General features: G+C 38.3%; 1 protein-coding gene across 2 annotated transcripts; it reads left to right on the top strand.

The window, feature by feature from the left end:
* The first annotated feature begins 1,405 nt into the window (after nucleotides 1–1,405).
* Nucleotides 1,406–25,363, top strand: SPL7 (squamosa promoter binding protein-like 7). 2 transcript variants are annotated; one of them, XM_006856949.4, is made up of 10 exons: nucleotides 1,406–2,382; nucleotides 3,777–3,961; nucleotides 5,536–5,813; nucleotides 5,990–6,064; nucleotides 6,150–6,257; nucleotides 7,068–7,185; nucleotides 8,903–9,038; nucleotides 21,523–21,703; nucleotides 22,676–23,248; nucleotides 24,696–25,363. In XM_006856949.4, exons 1-10 carry the CDS (start codon nucleotides 1,856–1,858, stop codon nucleotides 25,002–25,004), a joined length of 2,490 nt encoding a protein of 829 aa, XP_006857011.1. In that variant the 5' UTR covers nucleotides 1,406–1,855; the 3' UTR covers nucleotides 25,005–25,363. The 2 variants fall into 2 exon arrangements, with proteins under 2 accessions (XP_006857011.1, XP_088709360.1); XM_088853234.1 differs by lacking the exons at nucleotides 1,406–2,382; nucleotides 3,777–3,961 and adding an exon at nucleotides 5,322–5,431.

Here is a 25,363-nt window from a genome sequence, read left to right as displayed (position 1 = left end):
AGCCTCGGCTCTATACAAACCGCATCCATTATATATTAGATACGAAGCACAAAAAAAAAAACAAAAAAAAAACAAAATTTGATGAAGGATTCCGCCGTTACAGCAAATTGAATGGGTTCGAATCTCCAACAAAGTGGTGGCAAATAGCCGCACACTTGCTAAACGATCAATTTCAATTACTTGTTGTACTTTTATGCTAACCATGAATTCTTACAGTGAACAATTTTCCGCGCCTAGTGATCCTTCACAACAAAAGAGATAGAGAGCACGATAGACATTAGGTGGGTGGCTCTTGATGAATGCCAAAAGTCGCTGAAGCTCCACTTTTCGACGCTTAACGCAATCATGCCTCTCCCTCTCCCATCCAAAAGAAAGTCAGGGAGCTGGGATAGATGAACTAGAATAAATCAATGAACACATCATATGAAAGATTCTTATTCTATGGAGGCGAGCCAATAGATTAGGAAAAATGACAATTTAGAACCAAATTGATCCACTTTTAAAAGAATATAACCGAATTTATCATTACTAATTGGAAAATTTATCAAAATACTTATGAGAAGTACAATTTAGCATTTTACATTTTTTATAATATTCCAACTCATGATTATGATCTTTTTATAATGTTGAATAGTTAATCTCATATAGATATTTTGATAAGGGAAAGTATATAACGAGACCATTTATTTTTGGCATAAAGTGGTCACAAATAGTATTGACTATTGGATGTGAAATTGATTGGTTGCATTTATTTCATTGACTAAGTTCAAAGTTTAAAATTTTTTTTTTCAAATATTGTGACACATCCAAACCATCAAATTTCACATCGAATGGTTATAAGTAATTGTGACCACCATATAACAAAAATAAATAGTTATATAATCCTAATAATTTCCCTCGTTATGTTTAAAGTGAAATGATTTGCCAGCATATGATGGGGATGGTGATAGCGCAAAAAAGCACTCAAATGACTATAGGTATTGTATTCGTTCTCCACTTTACCCTGCATTTCAATTGGGCAATGAACGGCCCCAATATGGTACCGAGTCTAATGACGGAGGAGAGGGGAAAGGAAATGGAGAAATACGGATTTGACTCGGGCATGCTTTATAATTGCCTGCAGTGTTGTGACGTCGACTCGTCGCGGCGTCGTCGACACAATACAATGTATGTCGTGATTACAGTCCGTAGAGAGGTTCACGTTCTAATAAGGAAATTTGTTTCTCCCCATTTTTCCCCGCCGAAATAAGGAAAATGTTCGTGTAAGGTTGCAACCTTCTACTGTTGAGCAAAGGTGCACGTGACTTCTGCAGAATAAGGAGGCAACCTTGCACAAACCTCACCCCTGAAATGATCTATTTCCGACCCATTTCTGGCTCTTGCGGCGACAATCTCTGAAAAAAACCCCGAGCCAACTGCGTGGCCCTTCTCTTATGAGCCTGCTACTGTTCCCTGGTCGCGCCTAGTTGGTGGGTGGGTGGGTCGCGAGGCGTTCAAGTCAAGCATTTGATCCTATCACTTGTTTTCTCTCTCCTCAGTGGCTTTACAATTTTTGTTGCTCTGAATCATCCTCTTCCCCCTTCTCTCTCTCTTCGCAGTTCCATGATTCGTGGATGATTCCCCCACTTTCCCCATCAAATACGCCTTCTAGCGATCCCATGTTCTTTTCTCTCTCTCTCTGTGTCTTAGACAGAGCGGTCAACCCTGTGTCTTAGACAGCGGTCAACCCAGCGCAGGCGGATCAACTCTCGCCTCTCTCTCTTCACCTTCAATTCAATTCAATATTGTAGAGTAATAATAAATTGTAGTAGGATTGGAGGAGGAGGAGGGGAAGGGCAAAGGAAAGTGATTAACAATGGAGGTGGGATGGGAGTGGAGCAATCTGCTTCTTGATGACTTCTCTTCCATTGATGGTGATGCCCCGTCCCTACCTTCTGAAGCTGCGCCTTACTGTTCCGACTGGGACGCCCTTCCCCTTCCCTCGGAGGACCCTCAGCCCCAGTCTATGCCTCAACCCGAGCCATCATCCGCCACATCATCAGTATTGCTGCCTCATTCCTCTCCCCTGAATCCCCAGACCTCCTCTCCGGCCAAAGTTAGGAAGCGAGATCCCCGCCTCACCTGCTCTAACTTCCTCACTGGCCACATCCCGTGCGCTTGCCCGGAGCTCGATGAGCAGGAAAGAGACGAGGATGAAGCGAGCAGGAAGCGCACCAAGATGACAGCTGCAGCAGTGGTGCGGTGCCAGGTCACTGATTGCGAGGCGGACATCAGTGAACTCAAGGGTTATCACAGGCGCCACCGCGTCTGCCTGCGCTGTGCCAATGCCACCACCGTGATCCTTGATGGTCAGCCCAAGCGCTACTGCCAGCAGTGCGGCAAGTAAGTGCCCTCTCATCCGCTATGTCTCCATTTTCCGTGAAAATCTTTTGATCCTTTGATTCAATACTCAAAGCACGAGCTCCACGTTACTGCTCCTAGTTCCTCTAACTGATATGTCAATTTCTTATTCATTCATTTTTTTGGTTCCCCCTCCCTTGATGACTACGAAAACTGAGTGTTTTAAAGTATGTTATAGCTTTCACTAAATCTATGCAATTTGATGCAACACGATGAGGGCATGATGTGTCATTCCCTTATCCGGGGTTGCTTCTCCATTCTCTAATGAGAAGGAAACTAGTAACTTCCAAAGAGAAATTATGCTAGAATTATAACTAATTCAATCACAATGTGATTACCTGCCCCCAAAAGAAAACAAAGCCGCACATGACAATTTCACATCAATTGCACTGTTAGTAAAACTCATGCATTTATTCAGCATTCCGTTCAGGGTATAGAACCTAACTTTATCTTTCGGTAGTTGAAATAATGTGACACACAGATTTAAGGGCCCATCATTGTTAATTTGATGCTCATCAAACGAGATCTGAGTACTAAATGCTGGGAATCAGATTCTTTGGAAGGATATCGTTCACCTTCCACGTATGATACACGCTGCCAGGCGGCTTTCTTAAGAGATTTTTGAATATTTTCTCTAGATGCTGGGTTCTAGCCAATCAAGTTAGGGTCGCATGACACTTCAGGTTATTAAATTGGTTGCACTTCAAAAGAATGAGCTTACAGTGATGCATAATCAGCTATGATCAATCATTGAGTCATGGGTTGTCAGTGGCAATCTAAATTTTCATTTGCCTCAGCATGGTGATAACCCAAGGACATCAAACTCATATGTAGAAATGTTCAATCGGATTACGCTTTAGGCTGGTTATTATCTTTTTATAGGCTACTTACTTAGGGCCTTCATTCACATGGTGGGGGGACTGGGCTTTCACATTTAATGGGTCCCTTTGCCACATGAAAGGCTAATGGAGTTACATTGGCATCATACCACCAAAACAACGAACTAGGAATGGCCTGCTTGGATAATGTTGGTTCTAACTTCTGACATGGGTTTGGCATGGAAGGTGTACTTGTTAGATGTTACTAATTTAGTTTCACTCCTTTGTGAGTTTAAATTGATGATATGATATGCATTGAGTGTTATCTTTGTAGTTGTTTTATGTTGATTCTTACAATTTATACATCTTCCTCGGAATTTTCTACACTATCTGCTGAAGTTTACCTAATTCTGGCATGTATTTTGTCCTTAAGTGTGCCTTTGCCTTTTTGCTGCCTCCTCTAGAAACGTAGGATTTCATGTGATTATCTTTTCATATTGTTAAATCTACTGTTTGTTTTGTTTTTCTGAACTTTTTCACTTTGGTCTTTACTGTCAGGTTTCATGTATTGCAAGATTTTGATGAAGGAAAAAGGAGTTGTAGGAGAAAATTAGAGCGACACAACAATAGGAGGCGCAGAAAAAATCTTGACTTCAGACACGGTGTTGAAGGATCTCACTTAACTGAGAAGGAACCACTAAGTATCATGACAATTGAAGATGTCTTTTGCAATGGTGAAGCAGGTAAAAGTATAACTTCATATTACTGGATGCTGAGCCTTCCCTCCTGCTATTGAGCAAACGAAGGTGTCTTTCGTGAAGTTTTTTATAACACCTTTTGATAAAGAAAGTCGTCCTTTATATTTTCTTTGTTGGTTTTGGAAGTACTTGTTATGCAACTAGATTTCCATAACAACAATAAATATTAAAAAGCTAAGATTTCCATAATAATTGTCTATCTATCCTTTTAAGGGGCATGTGTGTGTGTTGGTGCATGCGTGCACACACACGTGCACACACACAAGCTAGGGTAAAGGAGGTAGGTTGTGTTAGGTAGGCATCTAACATAAAATTTTGCCAAAACTTTTCATGAATCCTGAATCTACACTATCTTGCAAATTGGCGGACCTTGATTTGTATAACCGGCCCCAAATGGTTGAAAAAAGTCTTTGATGATGATGACGATGATGATTTGATGGTTGGTGCAATGTTTTGTTCTTTTTGAGCTTTAATGAGTCTTAGCAACCATCCAAAAGGTTTTTAGGTTCCAGGAATCCTTTTGAAGAGGTCAACATGTTGCACCCAGTGTGCCAAGAATTTGGTGCATATGAGATTCTGCATGCTATATATGAGATTCTACATGCTATATATTATATGTTTTAATCACTTATTCTTGAAGGAAGAACAACAAATAAACAAACAGGTGCACCTAAATGCATGAAAGAAATGTCTCTACGGACTCTTGCCTTAATGCTAATGAATAATAGGCTTATATGTTATTTAGTTTGTGGAGTCATATTGTGTTTACAAAAGAATAAATAGTATATGTGATGATTTTGTTTTTGATTGTAAGGAAGATAAGCTCATTCTACTGTTGCTATGGTACATCTTTTTCACCCATGTTGCCACTTACCTTTGCGATTTGTTTGGTATCTTTGCCATGACTTTGAGGGATCACTCATAGGTGAACAATACTTCATATTTCTTCTAAGCAGAGGTAGTTTGCCCGTGGGCCTACTCTTTTGTTATGAATCATATTGGGTATTTTTCTCCTTGGTGTGTAATTATTTTTGGCATTGCTTAATGGGTGTGGTTTCTATAAGGTTGCAACCTTAAACAATCCAATTAAGGCACACCTCCAAAATTTATCATAACATGTCATTTTTTTCCGATGGATTTTTGAGGTGCATCTTAATTCTACATTTTAAGGTTGCAACTTTATATAAAGTTTTCCCTTACTTAATATCATAGGTAATGTTTTTGGGGTAATTCAGCAGTAGGAATTGAACTTGGATGTAGCATTGCTAACATCAACTACTAATTACTCAAGTCCAAGCCCAATTCCTAACATCATAGGTACTGACTGTTCTTATATGTGGAATAGATATATTTCTTCGCTGAAGATGTAGTGTTAATGACCTCTCACTCTGCCTATGTTATTTGATATGGACTACCTCTGGCTATCAGTTTGTTCCTCCTGTGAGTGTATCGCAAGTATGTGCAACATGTAGGCTCTTAGCCCTGATGTTTTGCTTGATACTCCTCAGCATGATTTTAAAATGATCTCTGCTAATTTTCTCAACCTTAAATCAATGCAGGCAGTGGGCTTGGGGATGGTTGTGGAGAAGCAAGTTTACATCTTAGCGACCAGATGAAGGATACAAATACCAGATCCTTATTGGAATGTGAAGAGGGTCATGAATCCCCCTTCCATTCGGTCATGGGTAAGATGAATCCTAGTTTGCAAAATCCTCAGAGTGATGATGTCCTCTCTATTGTTACTTCTGATAAAGCCCAGAGAAAAAGTGGAAATGATCACTCTAGACCTTCTCTTTCTTCATCATTGTGTGATAATCAGGCCGGTTACTCATCGGTGGTATGTCCTATTTGAACACTTGGTCTTAGTTGCGTAGCTTACTTTTGCTTATGGATTTACTCTCTGTGAATTGATATGCCATGGTTTGTTGCCTTTTTTTTTTTGAGGAATATTCCATGGTTTGTTGTCACATGCTGTACTGAAATATGAATGTTTTTTTTTTGTTACAATTACAGTGCCCAACAGGTCGTATATCCTTCAAGCTTTATGATTGGAATCCTGCAGAATTTCCGAGACGGCTTCGGCACCAAGTAAGGAGTATCTCTTAAGTTTATTATTTGTGGGGGCTGGGCTTCACCCATATCTGATGTTGAGGAGCTTCTTTTTAATTTTCAGATATTTCAGTGGCTGGCTAGCATGCCTGTTGAGTTGGAGGCCTATATTCGTCCTGGATGTACCATACTGACTGTTTTCATTGCAATGCCTCACTTTATGTGGGAGAAGGTAGAAATTTGACTTTCATGAGTTTTTTATTCTTCAAGTCCATGCCTAGTGTGAGTTTTTATCTACAACTATTTTTATAAGCGAATATGATCGTTACTACAACTCGTGTAGCTCCGGGCCAAATATTTTTCTTTCATGACGAGGCTCATGCCGAAGAATATTGATGCTTTGAATTAGAATAGATCTAACTCCAAAAATAGACATTTATATACATCTATATGGAATGTAATGTTCTTGAATGTATCCGTTGAATTTTTTCTTCATTTTGTCAATTTTTCATTTGATATGCTACACGAATGTGCTATGTGGTGTCACTATAATTGACATGCAATATTTATTCTCGGCAGTGTCCAAATATTGCCGGTTCGACTCGGACCCTCCCAAGTCGAACTGGGACAGGTAGCCACCCAGTTCGAGTCGCTTCGTGAATCGGGATATGGACCTAGGGAAAAACAACATTAAAAACTTTTTATTATAATAAAACTACTGTTTTAGAAAATTGAAGTTCTTAAACATCGTTTAAATGTTTTTAAGTCTTTAAGATTTGTTGACCATTTTTTTTGAATGAATCTGCTGAGCCAACTTGCTGACTTGTCTGGACTCGGACTGGTGTGTGAATGGTTTGACCCACCAGTCGAAGTTTTGAAACACCTATTGCAGGATTCACCGAATTGTTAAAGTTAGTAAATTGCTTTTTAAAATCCAAAAATATCATTTTCACAACTGCTCTTCTTGTTTTATTGATTCTTATTTTTGTGGTTTCTACAAGATGCCCTGCCCCATTTATTCTTCTTTTATTGTTTGGAGCAGTTGTTCAAAGATGCTACTGTATTCTTGGATGACCTTGTTAATGCCCCTGGAAGTTTGCTGTCAGGAAGAGGCAGAATTTTCATTTACCTAAATAATTGGATTTTCCAAGTTCTAAGAGGTTAGTTGAGGATTCTGAATAAATCATTCTATATTTGTATCTTGTGTGCTGGAGCATGCTGATCCGTCTGTATGTCACGGTTGTGATTTGGGATACTTCTCATTCTGGGCATTGCAAGTGCTGTCCTTCTTTGGTATCATGCAATGTGAATGGATCAGCGTTTGAACTGATGAGGGACAGGTGTGGGTAGACTGGCCGGACCGGACTGCATCACTGACTGGACTTGTGCAATAATTTCAGCTTTTAAAATAAGGAAAAATAGAAAGGAAAAAAAGGAAAATTAAAAAAGGGAAAAATTAGGGAAAACTTCAGAAAATTGCTACAAGAAAACTCACCCATTAAGCAACAATACATTAAGAAATATTGTTTCATGCGGGCTAGACCACATTTCTACATATGCGGTCCAAAAAGTGTAAAGCATCCATCTTAAAGATGGGATACAGGTAGGTGTTCCATCTAAAAACAATGGAAACTAATGGTCCAAATGTTTTCTTACTAGAATTATTATTCTTAGTTTTTAAAATTTATTTATTTATTCATATTCATGATCTCCATGTTAGAGATTACATATCCTTAAAAATTAAGTCTTAAAATCCATCTCAAAAGTAGATTTTTTAAGAGGCCCGCATTTCTCATATGCAGGCTTGGCCGCATAGAAACCGGGTCCATGTATTAATATTCAAACAACTATTTGTCACAAAACAAGAAAACAACTAAACAAGAATCTCATAGTGACCTAAAATTCAAATCTTAAATCAAATGTAATCACTAATCACTAATCAGCAGTCATCATCTTCATCCCCTTCATTTTTATCTTCTTCTCAGCTTTCACAATTTGCAGAAACCCATAAAATTCTAAACTGGAAAAAAATCACAAACATTTTTTGGCATTTTTGTTTTTAAATTTCAAGGACTTTCCAAATTGAAAATGTCCTTAAAATCCAAAGCTACAAAAAAAATAAAAAAAGCAAAAATTCTTCCATTTTTATTTCGTATTTATTTTACCATTTTCAGTTCTTCCTTTTAAGGGCTTTTAAAATTTGTAAAAACCTAAAGAGTTGAAAGTTTAAAAGCCCCCAACATTCAAAAACCAAGAAAAAGGCACAAACACACTTTCCATGTTTCTCAAAAAAACACCTTGAGTCTTTATTTTTTATTTTTGCATTTTATGTTATTTAATTTTATTGGACTTAATAGGAAAAATTAGTTTCTGTTATACCTTTTTTTTAAAATATATTTTTGGTTCTTTCTAATTACTTATAAAGACAAATTTTAAACTGAAATGCAAGAAAAAATGCACATCATCATGAGGTCGTAACTTGTTGGTAATTTATCTAATCACATCTTGGGTGAAATGTTAAATAGTCGATGTCTTAGGTGCGATTTGATAAATCTCCCATAAATTATAATATTTCTATAACATTGGATATTCATCTCTTTTGATACTGCTTTAAAGGTGAGGTAAATTTCTCCCTCGCATTCTTATCATGTCATGAAGCATAGAAGTTAAGCTAAAAGGATAACAATCTAACATTGGTGTTGATTCCAAAGCTCTACTATTTTCCTTCACATGCTAATAGATGAACCATTTTGACTTTTAGTGACAGGGTTACTTGTGGCTTCATTTACAATAACACTATGATGTTTCATTTTTTTGTTGTTGATAATCTATATGTTGTTGAAACTTGTTAAAAACAATGATATGTATTCGCTCTAGGTGGAACTTCCTTGGCTAATAACATGATGGACATGCGAGTACCCAAGTTGCACTATGTTCATCCTGTCTGTTTTCAGGCTGGGAAGCCCATGGAGTTTGTTGCTTGTGGGAGGAACCTCTTCCAAAACAAATTCCGGTATGGAATGGCTCCTTTTCCTTACTTATTTGATAGCCAATTTTCTGATATGGAATAGCTTACAAAAATGGATGTTCTGAACTTTCTTTATATTGTATCTGGAAGACATTAACTGGTGCAAGTTAATCTAACCTGTTCTCTGTGGAAGGTGAAATTCAGATTATTATGGAGATATATTGAAATGACAATGTTCTGATTTCTGGTCGTTATGAGAAAAATATTATTATATTGTTCAAATTGGAAAAGGAATTTCCCTAGCTCCTTTCTTTTCTTTTTATTTCTTTGTTTTTTCTGGTCATAAACATAAAGCATACCTGCTTGGTGATGTGACTGTCGACTCTAAAATTTGTGGTTTGTTCCCTACGTTGAAGTGTTCTTTTTCAAACGTAACAAGATTTGGGGTAGTCTCCCCTCTTAGTGGGTTTCCCTCGATGCCTATGGTGCCTCAAGTGGTATCTGGGTCATCTGGGACCCAATCTCCCACTCTATTCTTTCCCATTCTGTTGGCTCCTATTCTTTCCCTGTCTTGCTCTCTAGGATCTCCGACAATTTCCAGTGGAAATTCTCGTCAGTTTATGGCCCTAATAGACCCAATTTGAGGCATACTTTCTGGGCTGAACTGGATGAGTTAGCTGTTCCCCCATCCCCCAAAGAAACTAATCCTCTCTCACTGGGTCTCGTCCCTTTAGATTTGTACTCGCTTGGGTTTAGGAACCAAATTTCAAGGATGTCTTTGAAAGTTGGACAGGGTGAACTAGCACAGTATATGCGGTTTAAATTTTTTTTTTTCTACCAGCTAGAACACTTACAAAGGTCCAAATATTACAAAATAAACTCAAAATAAACAAATATGAATCACAAAATGGATTCTCACTTGCTCCCACTTAATGCAACTCTTTTATTTCAATAATAAAAATTAGATAAGACTCACTGGGAACAAGAAATACAAACTGTGTAGACAGAAAAATAAAATGCCAGAAGATTACCTTAACTGGACTTGATACACCCCACTCCGGGTCTCCTCCTCTGATGCTGCATGGGATCAAGGTCTTTCTCAGATCTTACAAGTATGGGAAGCCTAGGCTAGAAACCCTTCAAAGATGAGAGCAATATGGAACAAGATTATGACCAAACTGTATGTATGGGGCGTGCCCCTTTAGGCTCTATGCTAGGGGTGTGGCCCTCTTTTCTTCACAATATTTTTCTAACTCTTTTGGAAGGCTTAGAGAGAAGAGAGAGATCAAAGAGTGAGAGAGGGGAGTGAGGCTCTTAGAGGAGAGAGAGACATGCGTCTTAGGTGTAGAGATTTGGGCCCCAACAAAATCTGTCTCTCACCAACCTTCTGGAGATCGCCTCAACTTTCATCTCCTTCTTCCAAAATCTTTTCTCTAGTACGTCTAGACCTCGCCCACACATGTTGATTTCCCTTGAGCAATCCTCCTGGCTTGAGAGGCCCTCTCAAGCTGAAGAGTTGTCAGCATCTGTCTCTAACCTTGGGAAGGATACAGCTTCGGGGCCTGACAGTTTCCCAGTAGCTATCTTTACTCATTTTGGAAACTATTGCCCTAGATTTCATGGCCTTCTATCACAAATTCTTTCACTGAGGTATCATCTACGGAGGGATGAACTTCACCTTCATTGCGCTTGTCGCCAATGTGGAAAACGGGTTTGAAATTGAAGGCTTCCATCCTATTAGCCTCCTAAATTCTTCGTATCAAATCCTTTCCATGCCTTTAGCCACTAAACTCAAGTCCATCCTCAACAACATTGTCACCCCTAACCAGAGTGGCGTCATTTTCAAGCTTCAGATTCTAGACGGGCATTTGTGGCCCATGAAGATATTCACAATTGGCACCATTGTAAGATCCTTGGTCTCATTCTTAAATTATATTGGGAAGAGGCCTACAATCATGTTGATCGGTCAATTCTTAGATCGCATGGGTTATGGTCTCAGATGGTGCAAATGAATCCAGGGTTGTTTCTCCTTTCCCTCCTCTATTCTCCTCAACGGCTGCCCTAAGGACCCTTTTTTCTTCTTTCAGAGGTCAAGGTGATCCCATCTCGCCTCTCTTTTTGTCATCTTTGCGAAAATTTTCGGTAATTCTCTTGCTAGGCTTTATTGTTGGCAGACTTGCAATGGCTTCAAATCTTCTAAGCTCAATGATCCCATCACCCACTCCAATATGTAGATGCTACTCTAATTTTCTGTGCCTATGACACTGAAGTGGACAAGCTTTGGCTTTTCAACTTTTCCTTTGGTGCTTTGAATTCTCGATTGGCATGAAGGTTAATTGTGCCAAATCCAAACTCCTCAAGGTCAGCCTTTCTCCAGAAGCCTTCGCTGATAGATTAGGCTGCAATATTGAGTCTCTTCTAACCAAGTATTTAAACCTCCCCTTCTGCCTTGGCAAGCCTAGTTAATCCTTGCGGATCCCTATCTATGGAAAGGTGCTTTCTTTCTCTGGGGGAAGAATTACCCTCATAAAGACACCCTTTCAAACATCGCCATCTAGTACATGTTCCGCTTCCTCATGACTGCCTCGACCTTAAACCAACTTAATAAAATGGTAAAATCCTTGTAAATTCCAGATAGTCAGCTGGGACAAAGTCTGTCATCCAAAATTCATAAGGGGGCTAGGCATCTATAACCTCAAAAAGATGAACATTGCTTTTCTGGGAAAGTGGTGGCGATGCTTTGCCAGCTACCCGTTGTTACTTTGGAGGCAGATCCTTGGGCAAAAATATGGGACCAACCGCCTTGGCTGGTTCCCACTGAGAAGACCCAATTACCTCTCTTCAGGAATTTATAAAAGTATTTATGCCTCAAATAAGCTGTTTTTGGCGTCTATTAGGTATAACATTAAAATTGGTGGCAAAATTTTCTTCTTCTTTGACCCTTGGACAGGTCACGAGACCCTAAATTATCCTGGCCGATCCTCTTTAGAGTTGTGAGCTCACCCTTAGCTACTATTTCCCAGTACCTTGACCTTGACCTCTCCAACACTCTGGTATGGGACCTTAATTTTAGGAGACCCCTGCCAAATTAAAAAACTGATAACCTCCTAGCTCTTCTCAACGTACTCCAGTCTTTCTTCCTTCTGACCTCTGGCTCATATTGTGTCATTTGGGTCCACTTCACCCCTGGTGTCTTGGTATTTTCTTTCTATAGAACATTATCCACTCCTCTTCTTGCCGCCTCCACCAAATCAGTTTAAATGCCATCAATCCCCTGATGTAGGAAATTTGAAGAGGACACTGAATCAACAGAAATTTCAGATGAAACACACACAACAAGTAGAAGAAACTTTGGTTTCTTCTCCAAACCCTATCTAGAGCTTCAAAAGCCTGAAGCCTTTCTTTCTTTTTTCTGAGACAAACTACTTGAATGACCACTCAAGGGCCCCACACACGTCTTAAATAATATTTGTTTTAGTTGTTTAAGGACATTAAATGTCCATGCAATGAACAAAATGATGTAAAAGTCCTAACTTAATCACAAAATTTATAATTATAATTTTACCCTTGATACAACAAAATATTACCTAAAAACTCTTTTCTTAAGAACTCCTAAGAATTCTAAAAATATAAAAAAAACCTTAGAATCCCTAAAAATTAAAAACCCCAAAAATAAACCCTAAAATTAGAATTAAAATATAAATCCCTTGAAATTACATAAAAACTAAAAATAAAAATAATTTTATTCTACATCAATCTCCTTGGTTAGAGAAAACTTGTCCTCTAGTTTTGAAGTAGGCTAAGATGATATCAACATCAAGACCACCTTCTTCAACCTCCTTAATCTTTGTTGGCTTAAATATTACTTGCGGTATGATGAAATCCTCGAGAAACAGATCCTAGTATGTAGAGTAAGGAATTGATACAGACTAATCAAATCTGCCTATCGCTGTAATTGTTTTGAAAATTGAGTAGCAAACTTTAAACCTAATTTTTTGGCTTTTAGGGGCTTTCTCGACGTCTATTTCATTACTCTCTGAAATCCAGGGCCACAAATTGCCGTTTATGACTCGACGAAACTTCCCATGCATTACTCTGATTCCAATGCCTAAAATATCTTGAATGCTCCACCTCTTCAACATCCTTGAGATCTTCAAAGGCTATGATATAGATCAGTCCCCCTGTTGCCTTCTCTCCATATTCTTCACAAGCATGATCCACTTTCGAAACATCTTCATCTTCAGCTTGATGCTTATCATAGATCTTCATCTTGATCCTTATCATAGATCCGATCTCATAAGTGATATTGTTGTTCATCTGAGCACATATGAAAGATTGATGGTAAATCCTAATCTACAACCTGCTAATTTTGGATACAACTTACATCAAAATCAATAATGTCCTCCTTCAAATTGGAAAATTATGTCCCTCACATCTAGGTATTCTATCACTTTCGTCATCACTCGACTCCAAACATGGAGCGCGTTGATGAAAAGGGTTGTCCTCGAGCTCTTTTTGCGCTGAAAGATCATCGTCTTGCTCATGATTGATACTCATGAAAACTGCTTCATCAACTGTTGAACCTGCCTTTTAAGTGTGTTGGCAAAGCCCCCTTCCACGACCCTTTCTCGCTACTATGGGTATGCCGAAATCACAAACCCTAAGTAAAATATCAACAAAACCTTGCCAAACTCAATGTGATCTAAGCTGATTTGGCCCAAAATCACCAAAACCCTAGTCTGGGCTATAGTTGTTTGGCCTTGTTATTGAAGAAAACCTGTGCTTTGATACCAAATTGATGTAGAAAATTTTAACAGAATTGTAAATCAGCATTAAATTCACGCTAGACACACGCAACAAGTAGAAGAAGCCTAGCATTTCCCCTCCCCTAAAAAAAAAAGAAGGAAAGAAAAAATTCAAGCCTTTTGTCGGTCAATCATCCTCAATTAGAGCCTTACTATTGACCAACTCCAGAAAAGTGGTTTCCCCTTATCTAACAGGTGTTGCCCTTGCTTAAAGGATGAGGAATCACACTCTCATCTCTTTCTCCATTGTTGTGTTTTGACTTCTCTCTGGGACCAAATGCTTAAGGATTTCAAGTGGCAGTGGGTAACCCCTGCTTCAATTAACCAACTTTTTATCTCCTTATTGTCCTTTCTGAAGGCTGTAATTTTCCTTTAGAGAGCTCGCTAATGGCAATTTTATCGACATCATGCGGTGATCACAATTCAAGGATATTTAGAGGGAAATTCATGTCCATAGTGATTTAGCTGAGAAAGCTCGCAATCTTTTTGGGCAGCGAATTTTAAGCCCCAAAAATATCTGTTGTCAAAGACGGATTCTCTCTCATTAGGAAAGTATCATTACCTTAAGAACTCTTAGACTTCTTGCGCTTCCTAGCAGATCCCACCAGTCGAGGGTCCATTAAATTGAACTTTGATGATTGCTCCCTTAGAAACCCTGGCCACGGTGGTTTCAAGGTTTTATTCCGACATCATGGCCAAACTCTTTCTACTTCATCCGATTACCTTGGCTTAGGTGATTCTACCTGGGCCGAAGCCAATGCACTTATGGAAGGTCTTAGGTTGGGAAGAATCTCTGCTGGTGGAAGGTGATAACGCAAACATCATCAAGGGGGCCAAGAGATTGAATTTGAGTCCATAGAGATTAGACCCTATTTTTTACCGCATCTTTTACCTTTGTAGGTGCCTTCGAGTTGGCTTCCATCATTTTTGGTTGGAATTGGGAAGCTAACACATAGGTGGATGCATTAGTCAGTGCAGGCGCTGCCAGCTTCGGGCACCCTCTAGGGTCTTAGTGTTTTGTTTTTGAGTACTTTTACTTATGCATATTCCCAAAATGAATCATTCGAAAGAACTTAGGTGTGGCTTGAGTAGGCAATAAGACGAGAGAAAGTAGACTTAGGTAGGTTGGCCACATGCAATGTAGATCCAGTACAACATCTATTAGAAAGTGTGAGTTGGTTCAAGTGGAAGGCTAAAAAAGGAAAAGGGCAAGGGGTAGGTAATAGAAATAGAATTCAAAAACTGTAATTTTTGAAAAGGCCACAATAGAAATATTGTTCTTTCCGTTTGAGAGGAGAATGACACAAGAAAGGAAAGTGTATATTGCATGTAACAAGATAGGAAAGTGTATATTGTACTATTGTATCACCATTATATATACAATGAAACAACCACCACAAGCTATTGTGGGGCACATTTATCTTCTCAAAAAGTTCCTTTCTCCATAATACTTATGTCTGTCAAGTGATAATAAATTCCATTCTTTTCGTTGCATCTTGGAGATCGGGTTGTGTGGCTCACTGAAAACCCAAAAGTAGAGGGGCTCTTTCATCAACTTAGAAATCAATGTTCCCTTTCCCACCCCAGAAGGACCAGGACGAGCCCCTGCTTCAAGTTTTTGGATCAGAGAGCCATGAAGAATTTTAGAGGGAGAGAAATGAACTTTTTGAGAAGATAATTGTGCCTCACAATGGCTTGTGGTTGTTCTTTCATTGTATATATAATAGTGATACAATGACATAATATACAATTTTCTATCTTGTTATATGCAATATACGCTTTCCTTTCTTATGTAATTCTCTTCTCAAAAGGAAAGAGCAATATTTCTATTGTGGCCTTTCCAAAAATTACAGTTTTTGAATTTTGTTTTTAGTACACCCCTCAAACTTGGTTGAGCAGGCATTTGAAGCTCAAGTTTGAAACAAAGATATTAAAAAACATCTCTTGGGAAAAGCTTGGTGGAGATATTAGCTACTTGATTGCGAGAGGAAACAAATCAAGTAATAAGTAATCCAAGAACAATTTTTTCACAAACAAAATGGTACTCTAACTCAATGCGCTTTGCCCGGGCATAAAAAACATGATTAACTGTCATGTAGAGAGCACTAATATTGTCATAAAAAATGTTGGTGGGTCAGGAAGAGGTACCACAACATCTCAAAGAATAAAAAAAAGCCATGTCAATTCTACAGTAGTGGATGTCATAGATCGGTATTCCACTTCAACACTTGAATGAGCGACAATCAATTGTTTCTTATCATCCCAAGATATGCAGTTGGAACCAAGATATGTGCAGAAACGAGTGGTTGAATGGCGAGTGTTTGGACACTCAGCCCAATCTGCATCAGAGAAGGCATATAACTCAAGGGAACTGGCAGATAAGATTCTTATACCACAGGACTGTGTACCATTGAAATAACGAAGAATCCGCTTAATTGCTTGAAAATGTACAATTGTAGGGGCATGCATAAATTGACACACTGTATTAACACTATGGGAAATGTCAGGCCGTGTTATTATAATGTATTGGAGTGCACCAACAATGCTTTGATAAAGAGATGGATCAGGAAATGGATCAGAAGTCCCAGGAATATTATTCTTCATTTCGATTGGTGTTGAAATAGATTTGGCACCGAGCCTCTGAGCACGATCCAGAAGCTCCCGGGCATATTTGCTTTGCCATATAAAAAGTCCACTTGAAAAATAAGATACCTCTATGCCAAGAAAGTAGTAGTGAAGAGGTCCAAGGTCTTTCGTTGCAAATTCCCTTTCAAGTTGGGAAATGAAACATTCTAGAAGATCAGAATTATCACCAATAACAATAATATCATCAACATAAAGGAGAAGGATCATAGTGCAAGAAACAAATAGAGACGAATCGGTTATGCTGCAATAAAACCCCAACAATATTAAATAGGCACTGAATCGATCAAACTAGGCCCGAGGTACTTGTTTGATCCCATATAAAGCTCTTTTTAATTTGTCGACATGATTTGGATAGTTTGAGCTCACAAATCGAGGAGTTTGTTCTATAAATACAGCTTCTTTAATAAAGTCATGTAGGAAAGCATTTTTCATATCAAGTTGTTTGATAGGCCAATGGAGCACAATAGCTATGGTGAGCACAATCCGAATACTAGTAGGCTTAATAACAAGATTGAATATTTTAGAGAAATCAATTCCAGCAACCTGATTATATCCTTTAGCAACTAGTCTGGCCTTAAGTATCTTTAACTGCCATCAAACTTTAATTAGTTATATAGACCCAATGACAACCGACAATATTCATACCTGGAAGACATGGAACCAGCTCCCAGGTTGAATTAACATGTAGGGCTTCGATTTCCTCTTCCATCGCACGATACCAACCCGGATGACCCAAAGCAGAGTAAATGGATTTAGGTTCAGAAGGGATAGCTTAAAAAATAGGAGCACTTGAGATTGTTGTCATGGATTGGAGAATCCAAGGTCTTCGAGTACCATCTTGAGATCTTGTGACCATGTGATGACGATGATGCTCAGAGGCTGGTAAAAAATTAGATTGGTTGGTTTTTTGGGTGGCAACATTTTCATCACCATGACTGTGTGTTGTATCATCCTAGACATCTTGGATTGCTGTTGCAATGGTGACATCTTCCTCAATAAGAGAAGTTGGAGAGCTATCATTGTTGATGGGAAAAACAGGACTTGAGGGACCAGATACATCAAGGGCATCCCGTATGGGTGGTTTATGTGGAGCGGATGAATCTGAAGAGGAAAGAGTCTGTATATCAAGTTCATAACATTGACCATTATGCGTAAGTGGATAGCTTCCCTTGAACCGAAGCACTTTTGACCATTCTGCAAAAATTACAGTTTTTGAATTTTGCTTCTATTAGTAGGCCCAAGATGACATAGTTGGAAGTAGTGAGAAAAGATATAGAGATTTATGGTCTCATTAAGTGTGTGATCCTTAATAGAGCAGAATGGTGGACCAGGTTTCGTGTAGCCGACTCCAAATAGTTAGGAAAATGATCTGATGATGTTTCCGTCTTCTTTTATTTTATCTTCTTCCCTTTCTTTTGGTCTCTCCATCTCCATCATTCTTCCCCTACCCCCTTCTTCCTTCTTCTTTATCTTCTCCTCTCTCCCTCTTCCTCCGCCCTCCTTTTCTCTCTCTTTTCGCCTCTTTTCTCTCCCGCTTTTCCTTTGCTCTTGTGCTCTCCCTCTCTTCTTGCTGGCTGTTTTTTGGAGCACCCGACTTTGTGGGTTGGCCCAGTCCTTTGTCATCTCTTTCTTGGATTTCTGTCTTCTTCTCTCTTTGCCCTCTGCCTTGGGTCGAGTGTTTTTTTTGAGCACCCGACTTGTGGGTTGCGCCTCGCCCCGTTCTATCTCTCTGAGCACCCGTCATATGGGTTACCCCTCTGCCCTCTTTTCTTCTGAGCCCCTGGGCTGTGGGCTGCCACTTTTTGGGAGCACCCAACATGTGGGTTGCCAGCCCTCCATCTTTCTCTCTCTCACTCCCCCCCTCTCCTCCCTTCTTTCTTCCCTTTCCCCTAATACCATTCTTTTTTGGGGGCCTCATCAATGTTCTTTTTTCATTATTATTTTGTTTTGTTTATATCATTCTTTTTGTAATGGAGCACCCGGCCCATGGGTCGCCTTCACTCAGTGCTTGTAAGAATTTTTGTAAATACCTGTACAGTTATATAAAGACCATTATGGGGGGGTGGGTGGTGTTGGTGGGAGGGAGCTAACTACTTCCTAAACCATGGCCTAATTAACCAGGTTATTGGTTTTTCCTTCCAGCCTGGACCATAGAAAGTCCCTCGGGCATTCCAAGAGGCAAAGACTAGACATTGTTATGCTGGATAAAGTAGCCTTGATTAGCGTTAATTTCCCTACCACAGATAGAAAATGCTCTTTCCAATGCACAAAGGCAAACCAAGGTACTTGTGGGAATTTCTTTCAACTCAACGCCCAATCCTCTTAGCTAGATTTGAGACGATGGCCCGTCAACCCTGATACCCATGAGTGCCCTTAGAGAGATCAAAGATGCGAGTAAATAACAATAGAGTGCCTGCCTACCAAGGGATCATGTTGCAAATTACTAACTTATTGTCACCAGATTGTAGGTGAGATATGAGGAGCCTCGACTTGAAGATTTGAGCCCCAGGAGGCAGTTTTGGTCATACATTTTGGAGATGGATCTGCTGAAAATCTCTGCCATAATGGCGAAGAGGAAAGGTGAGAGTGGATCTTCTTAGTGAAGAAGTTTTATCAAGGTGGGGAGGCATCCTTGGGGGCTGCCTTTAATCAAGATAGAAAAGAAGGAGAGTGAGATGCAGCATAGATCCAAGTTCTCCACTTGTTCCTGAAACCCCATTAGTTGGAGAACCTTGTTGACCAATTGATGTTGTCATAAGCTTTCTTTCAATCCAGTTCAACGCTACTCCTGGGACTTGGACCGGTGCTAAATGTATACGTTCTTGAGTGATCAACACTTCATCATGGATTTGCTGATCTTTGACCAAGGCTTCTTGGTTGGGGGAAATACCTGAGTCGTATGCATATCCATATCCATAGCACATCAATGTATTAAAAATCAGACTGGTCATCAAGCCAAGGGGGGGGCCGATTCAATCGAGTTTGGTCAGACTGTGGTTAACTGGATAGAATCAGCTGCCAGAAAAAAAGAAAAAATTAGGAAAATAAATCAGAAATATGGAAAGCAATAAAAAAAAGAAGAATCCATCTCTCTCGTGTGTGTGTGTGTATAAGGGGAGGGGGGAAGGGAGTTTGTATTTTTCTTAGAGACATATTTCTTAGAGAACTTGATCCAATTATTTTCTTAGAGGGAGGGAGGGAGGGAGGGAGAGAGAGAGTTAATATTTCTCAGAGAGATTTTTCTTAGAGAACTTGATGCAGTTTGTTTGTGTAGATAGATTCTTGTGAGGGATTAAGGTAAATATCTTCTTGACCGTATTTTATACCAAATGCTATTAAAGCAATGCTTGCAATATTTTAGAGTGAACACTATGCTCTAACAAGGTCTACTTTCAGGGAAGACTGGAAGAATAACTAAGGAAGGTTGTTTGTTCATCCCTGATTTTATTAATAGTGGGGTTTCTATATTTATAACCCGGGCCATAATCTATCTTGTTCCCAGTTCCAAAGGTTGAACTAGAGTTACTAGACATGCTGCTCCAGTTTTTAAAACATTGATATGTATACAAAGCCACAAACATGTGCGCATGTATCTTCATATACATTTCTGCACACATCTCATTTGAGAAAAAAAAAATTTTAGGATAAGGAGAATGAAGACAAAACATCAACATAAACAAAAATCAAACAAAGAAAGATATTGAATTAATCCATTACATAAAGGGTGTGGTTTCTATAAGGTTGCAACCTTAAACAATCCAATTAAGAAGGTGCACCTCCAAATTTTATCATAACATGTAATTTTGGTAAAACAAATTCTTAGGATTATCTCAAAATCTATTTTCATGTCTAATTATAAAATTTTAAACTCCAAAAATGATTAAAATCAAGTAGATCTATAAAAATATGAAAATCTTGAAAATGGACGGTCTAAATAATGTATTGCAAGATGCACTATTTATGGGACTCAAAATCTTTTTTTATATGTATTCATACATCTCGATGTCGAGATGATCAATTAGAGGTTTTTTCAATATTAAAACAACATTTTCTGATGAATTTTTTAGGTGCATCTGTAATTCTACATTTTAAGGTTGCAACCTTATATAAACTTTTTCCTTACATAAATGATGGCTCTAACATGTTCTTATTATGTATTATGAATATTGAAAGATTATATATAATAAGGAAATTTATCAAAAGCACCCCAGATATGAACTGTTTAACATCTCCCACATTTCTTTTGATTTAATTTCAAAAAGCAAATCAAAGGATGCATAATAATGAATTAGAATAGTTGATATTTTAGGTGTTTTTTGATAAATGTGTGAAATGTTAAATAGTTGATATTTTAAGTGTTGTTTGATAAATTTACCTATATAATATTGTATGTTGATTATATATCAATTATAATGGGTGGGGTTTCTTTCTGGTCGCAGTTGCATGCTCCCTCAGGTCCCTGTGCTGTCTGATACAAAATGCACAGTGAAGATGTACTGATGCCATGTCAATGTCAGCACATTGTGCGCCTTCTGCTTGTATAGGATGGCACAAACGGCTGTGTTTGCATGCAACTGCAGCCATGAAATAACTTTTTCCTTGTAAAATTGAATTTATTGTGAACGAGAATGCAAACATTTATGCCATAAAATTATTAACAATTATTTAATCAATATAATTAATAACATAATTGAAGTAAACATTCGCAGATTATTCACTTCTCTAATGTACTTATTTAAACTATATGCCATAATTTTGAATTTGATAAATATTTCTGCTATCTATGTGAAACTAAAATTACAGTCTAGCCTCAGGTTATGGTTTGTTTGAAAATCATATTTTTGAATTGAAGTTTTCATTCATGTTTCTAAGTATGGAAATTCCTAGATGATTATTGTTTCAAATTTCCTGCACCTGCCCTCCCACCTATGCTTCAACTCTTGCCTCCTCTATGATTCTGGCTTTTAAGGCTTCCCAATTCTTACCTTTCAGATTGAGTAAAACTGCCAACTTGCTAAATAAAAATGATGTACATTCTTCAGTATGAGTTTTAATATCCATCTTTTCATTTGTGACAGATTTCTTGTATCTTTTGCTGGGAAGTATCTGCAATACGATTCTTGTCAAGCTATTTCACTCGAGGAGACTAAATCATTCAGGGGAATTGGAGGGAGCTTCATTCATTGTTCTGACACTGAAATGTTCAAAATACGTATCCCATCAACTGATCCAAAGCTATTTGGCCCTGTGTTTATTGAGGTTATGATTTTATTTTGATTTACTACTGCTATGTGAGGTGAAAAAGGATCAGTTCTTTTTGTAATTGTTTGCATATGCTGCTCAAGAAAATTTGTGATGGTAACCACTACGATTGAGGTTCTTTTCTATTTCTTTTTTATTGTTCTTTAAACTCGTCGGACTATTTCTATAGCATTTTTTACTAGATAGACTATTGATACTTGTTTTATGCAGTCTTGTCATAGGTCATGCATCCTCATGCACATTGTAAACATGAAATGTTGTACAATAATGACAGTTTCTCTGCTCAGGACTTCATTATGATGGATTTTAGAAAGTGAAATTTATGAAACTGCACCTAATATTTGAACTATTTAACATCTTAACGATATTTTTTTTTTTGAGAGAAATTCACTATAATTGCATTACAAAGTAGTAAAAGTACAAATAGTATGGTGACCCAAAAGGGTCACGTCTTACCCATATTTTGTGATCTAATTTCAATAGCCCATCATTTTTTTTGATCAAATTTTAAATAGCCCGTCAAATGACACATCATAATGGGTTTTGAAATCTTTTAAATTACACCCAGGATAAAATGTTAATAGTTCAACTTTTAGGTGTATTATGATAAATTTCCTGTTTTTGAAGAGCTTTCGTCTTTTGTTACATTGATAAACAATTTTGCCCCAGATTTGCCCCTACAAAATGTTTAGGGATGACTTATATCATCTGGTCGATTCATTGATAATTTTCATGTCACTTCATCCTATTCTTCTATGGCAATACTTATGACTGACCAAATTGTAGTAATTTTTTGTGTAGCTTCAAATGACAACTTCTTTCCCTTTATGAGTTATTGTGGGCTCTTTTTTAGTTATAATAAGAGAGAAGCAATGATAAGTAAAATGATGCCAAGGGGCTTATGACTGTCGCCCTTGTTACTGTCAAAATCAGTTCTGGCTTGTATTCTAACTTGACTTTTTCTTATAGGTAGAGAATGTGTCTGGAATTTCGAACTTCATTCCAGTTTTGCTGGGGGATAAGTGGACTTGTTCTGAACTTCAAAATTTTGAGCTGATGCTTGGTGAAGCTGTTTGCCATGAGTACGACAATAATTTTGTCATGAATGCAGCTTGTAGGTCATCCAACATTGCTGATTCAGATAAAAAGTGCTTCTCTGAACTTTTATTGGACATTGCTTGGTTGCTCAAGGAGCCTCATTTTGATCATGATAGGAATGAGACTGAACTAAACTCAATGCACTTTGAGAGGTGGAGTTGTTTATTAAGGTTCCTTGTGAGAAATGGGCTTGTATTTGTTCTAGAAAAAGTTCTAAAATCACCAATGGTTTTAATGAAGCTCGAAGAGTCTGAAAATCAGACATCTGATGTTGATATGAGGCTGTTCCGAAAATATGTGAACCAAGCAAGAGAACTAGTGGATCAACAGAACAAGCGTGGCAGATTACGTTTGCGTTCTAAGAACATCACTTCTCAAGGAAGTTCACCACCAACGCGTGATATCAATGCCAATATTTTGAATGATAAGCATTGCACCAACCAAGTGAGTGTTTGTCTGCCTTGATCTTTTTCTGACTTTTAGTGTCAGCCTTAGTCTCCAGATTATAGTTGATAAATGTTAAACTTTGGGAATATTAGTTTTGACCTTCAGTAACATTTCTTTTGTAATTTATGAGATGCTGGTTGTTCCCTGGGCATATTTGTAGAAATTGTTTACAATACAATTTGAGTTATACTGCTACTAGTTTTTGTAACCTTGACACAGTGAAAGTAGTTTTCCTAATATGTACTACAGATTGTACTATTGTACTCAAGGAAAACAAACTGTAGGATCCTCTACTGCCATGTCAGTTTATTATTCCGTTAGCATCAACCTTTCAGCCTGCTCAAATGGACCGTAAGATAGTTATGGTTGTTTTTAGTTGTAGGAAAGCTTAGAAGACTTCTATCATCCTTAAATGGTATCTAAGAGTAGAGAGAGATGAAAAACATCCCTTTCCCTTGGTGACGTCAATTAGAGCTTTAGAGCTTTCTTCTTTGACATTTCTCTTTGCATGCAATTCTTGTTTTTCTTGGGTTTCCTCTGATTGTGTATACACGTTTGAGCATGTCTACTCTGGTGCAGCTTGATGGATACTTTAATCTATGATGCAAAGAAGCACTTATGATAAGAAAATATCAACCCTATATCCAGGCCACCTAAAACCACAAGATGGCAGGTGGCAGTCATTCTAGAACTATGCAATCTTCGAGCACTTGACCCAACTGGACCCCACCTTTAGAAACCATGCCATGTGTGATGCATATAACTGGAATTTACATAGCCTCACAAGTCATAATACCTTATCAACTAGTTGATGGCATCCTAAAGTCTCTGGAAGCTTGCCTTTTATCCTTTCAACTATAGACGATTTGAGAAAGGGAAACCTTCTGGACATTTGACTTTGTTTGCCTGCGTACAAGTAAAACCTGGCACTTGTGAATCAATTTTATTCCTCCACCAACATGCACTTTGCCTCATAACTGTTTGCCATGATTTCTAGAGTCAAGTTGGGTCGGGCTAGATTGTGTTAAATGGTAGAAATGAGTTGAGAGCTAAAAATTCTTGGTACTTCAAAAAAAAACGAAAAAAGAGGAAGAAAAATAGGTAAACTAGAAAGAAAGAAAAAATGTTCACTAGGAAAGGAAAGGGGCTGAGAGGGGAAGCAACATGACCCTGGAAGAAGCAGGCAGTAGCTTGGGAGTACAGGAGTGCATTGAGGAAGGGTTTTTAATGATGTAATCCAAGTTCATGTTAGGTGGCTTGAGATTGCTATATTTAGTTGCCTTCAACTGTTATTTCACATTATGTTAAAAAAGCTTGATTTAGTTTCTGCTCTGTATCCATTCTGTTCTTTTTTGGATATGTTTGTATCTTATCTCATTGTTAAAAAAAAGAAATAAAAAAGGAATTACAAATGCTGACTGCTCCAATCTATTGTGCACAACAGGAAATGGGGTCTAAAGGTGAGAGAGACCATGAAAAATCTATTGCGACGTACTTGGTCCAAGGTGGTGACATGAGAACCCCCTTGTTGAGTAAAGAAGTAGTGATGAGGGTGAACCATTCTCCTTGTCCGATAGAGCGGCCGCGCTTTTATCCCAGCGCTGGCATTATTGTAAGCCCTCGCCTTTTCCTCATTGTGCTCGGTGCAGTTGTTATGTGTTGTGGAGTTTGTATCGTCCTTCGGCATCCCCATGAAGTATGGGAGTTCTCCATCTCTTTGCGAAGGTGTTTAACAGGCACACCAAAACGTTAGTCAAAGATCCTTGGAGGTGCTTTATTGCTCTCGCTTTCAAATTGTTCTCTATGTAGAAAAGCCTATTTACAGTTCGCAGGAAACCCAGTTGTAACATTGAGTTCATTCTTTTTCATCTCTACTTTCTGTTTAAGGTGGAATACTAAAACGGATGCTTCATCCTCAGGTCCCAATGTATTAGAGAATTATGTTTTGTTGTTTCTTTCTGTTGCAGATTCAGCACCGCTACAAGGATACATGCTTATGCATCGATATATATTTGTACATCCGCTAAGTTACATATGTACAAAGCACTCTTCGGTGCATGTGCAAATGTATTGCTTCCAATGTACTTGCATGCACATGTGATGCATTTGTTA

Source organism: Amborella trichopoda, chromosome 12, assembly GCF_054954075.1.
Source record: "Amborella trichopoda isolate Santa Cruz 75 chromosome 12, AtrichopodaSantaCruz75HAP2 v2.0, whole genome shotgun sequence".
NCBI classification, from domain to species: domain Eukaryota; kingdom Viridiplantae; phylum Streptophyta; class Magnoliopsida; order Amborellales; family Amborellaceae; genus Amborella; species Amborella trichopoda.
The sequence above is the reverse complement of the archived record's forward strand: the minus strand, read 5'-3'. Positions and strand labels throughout refer to the sequence as shown.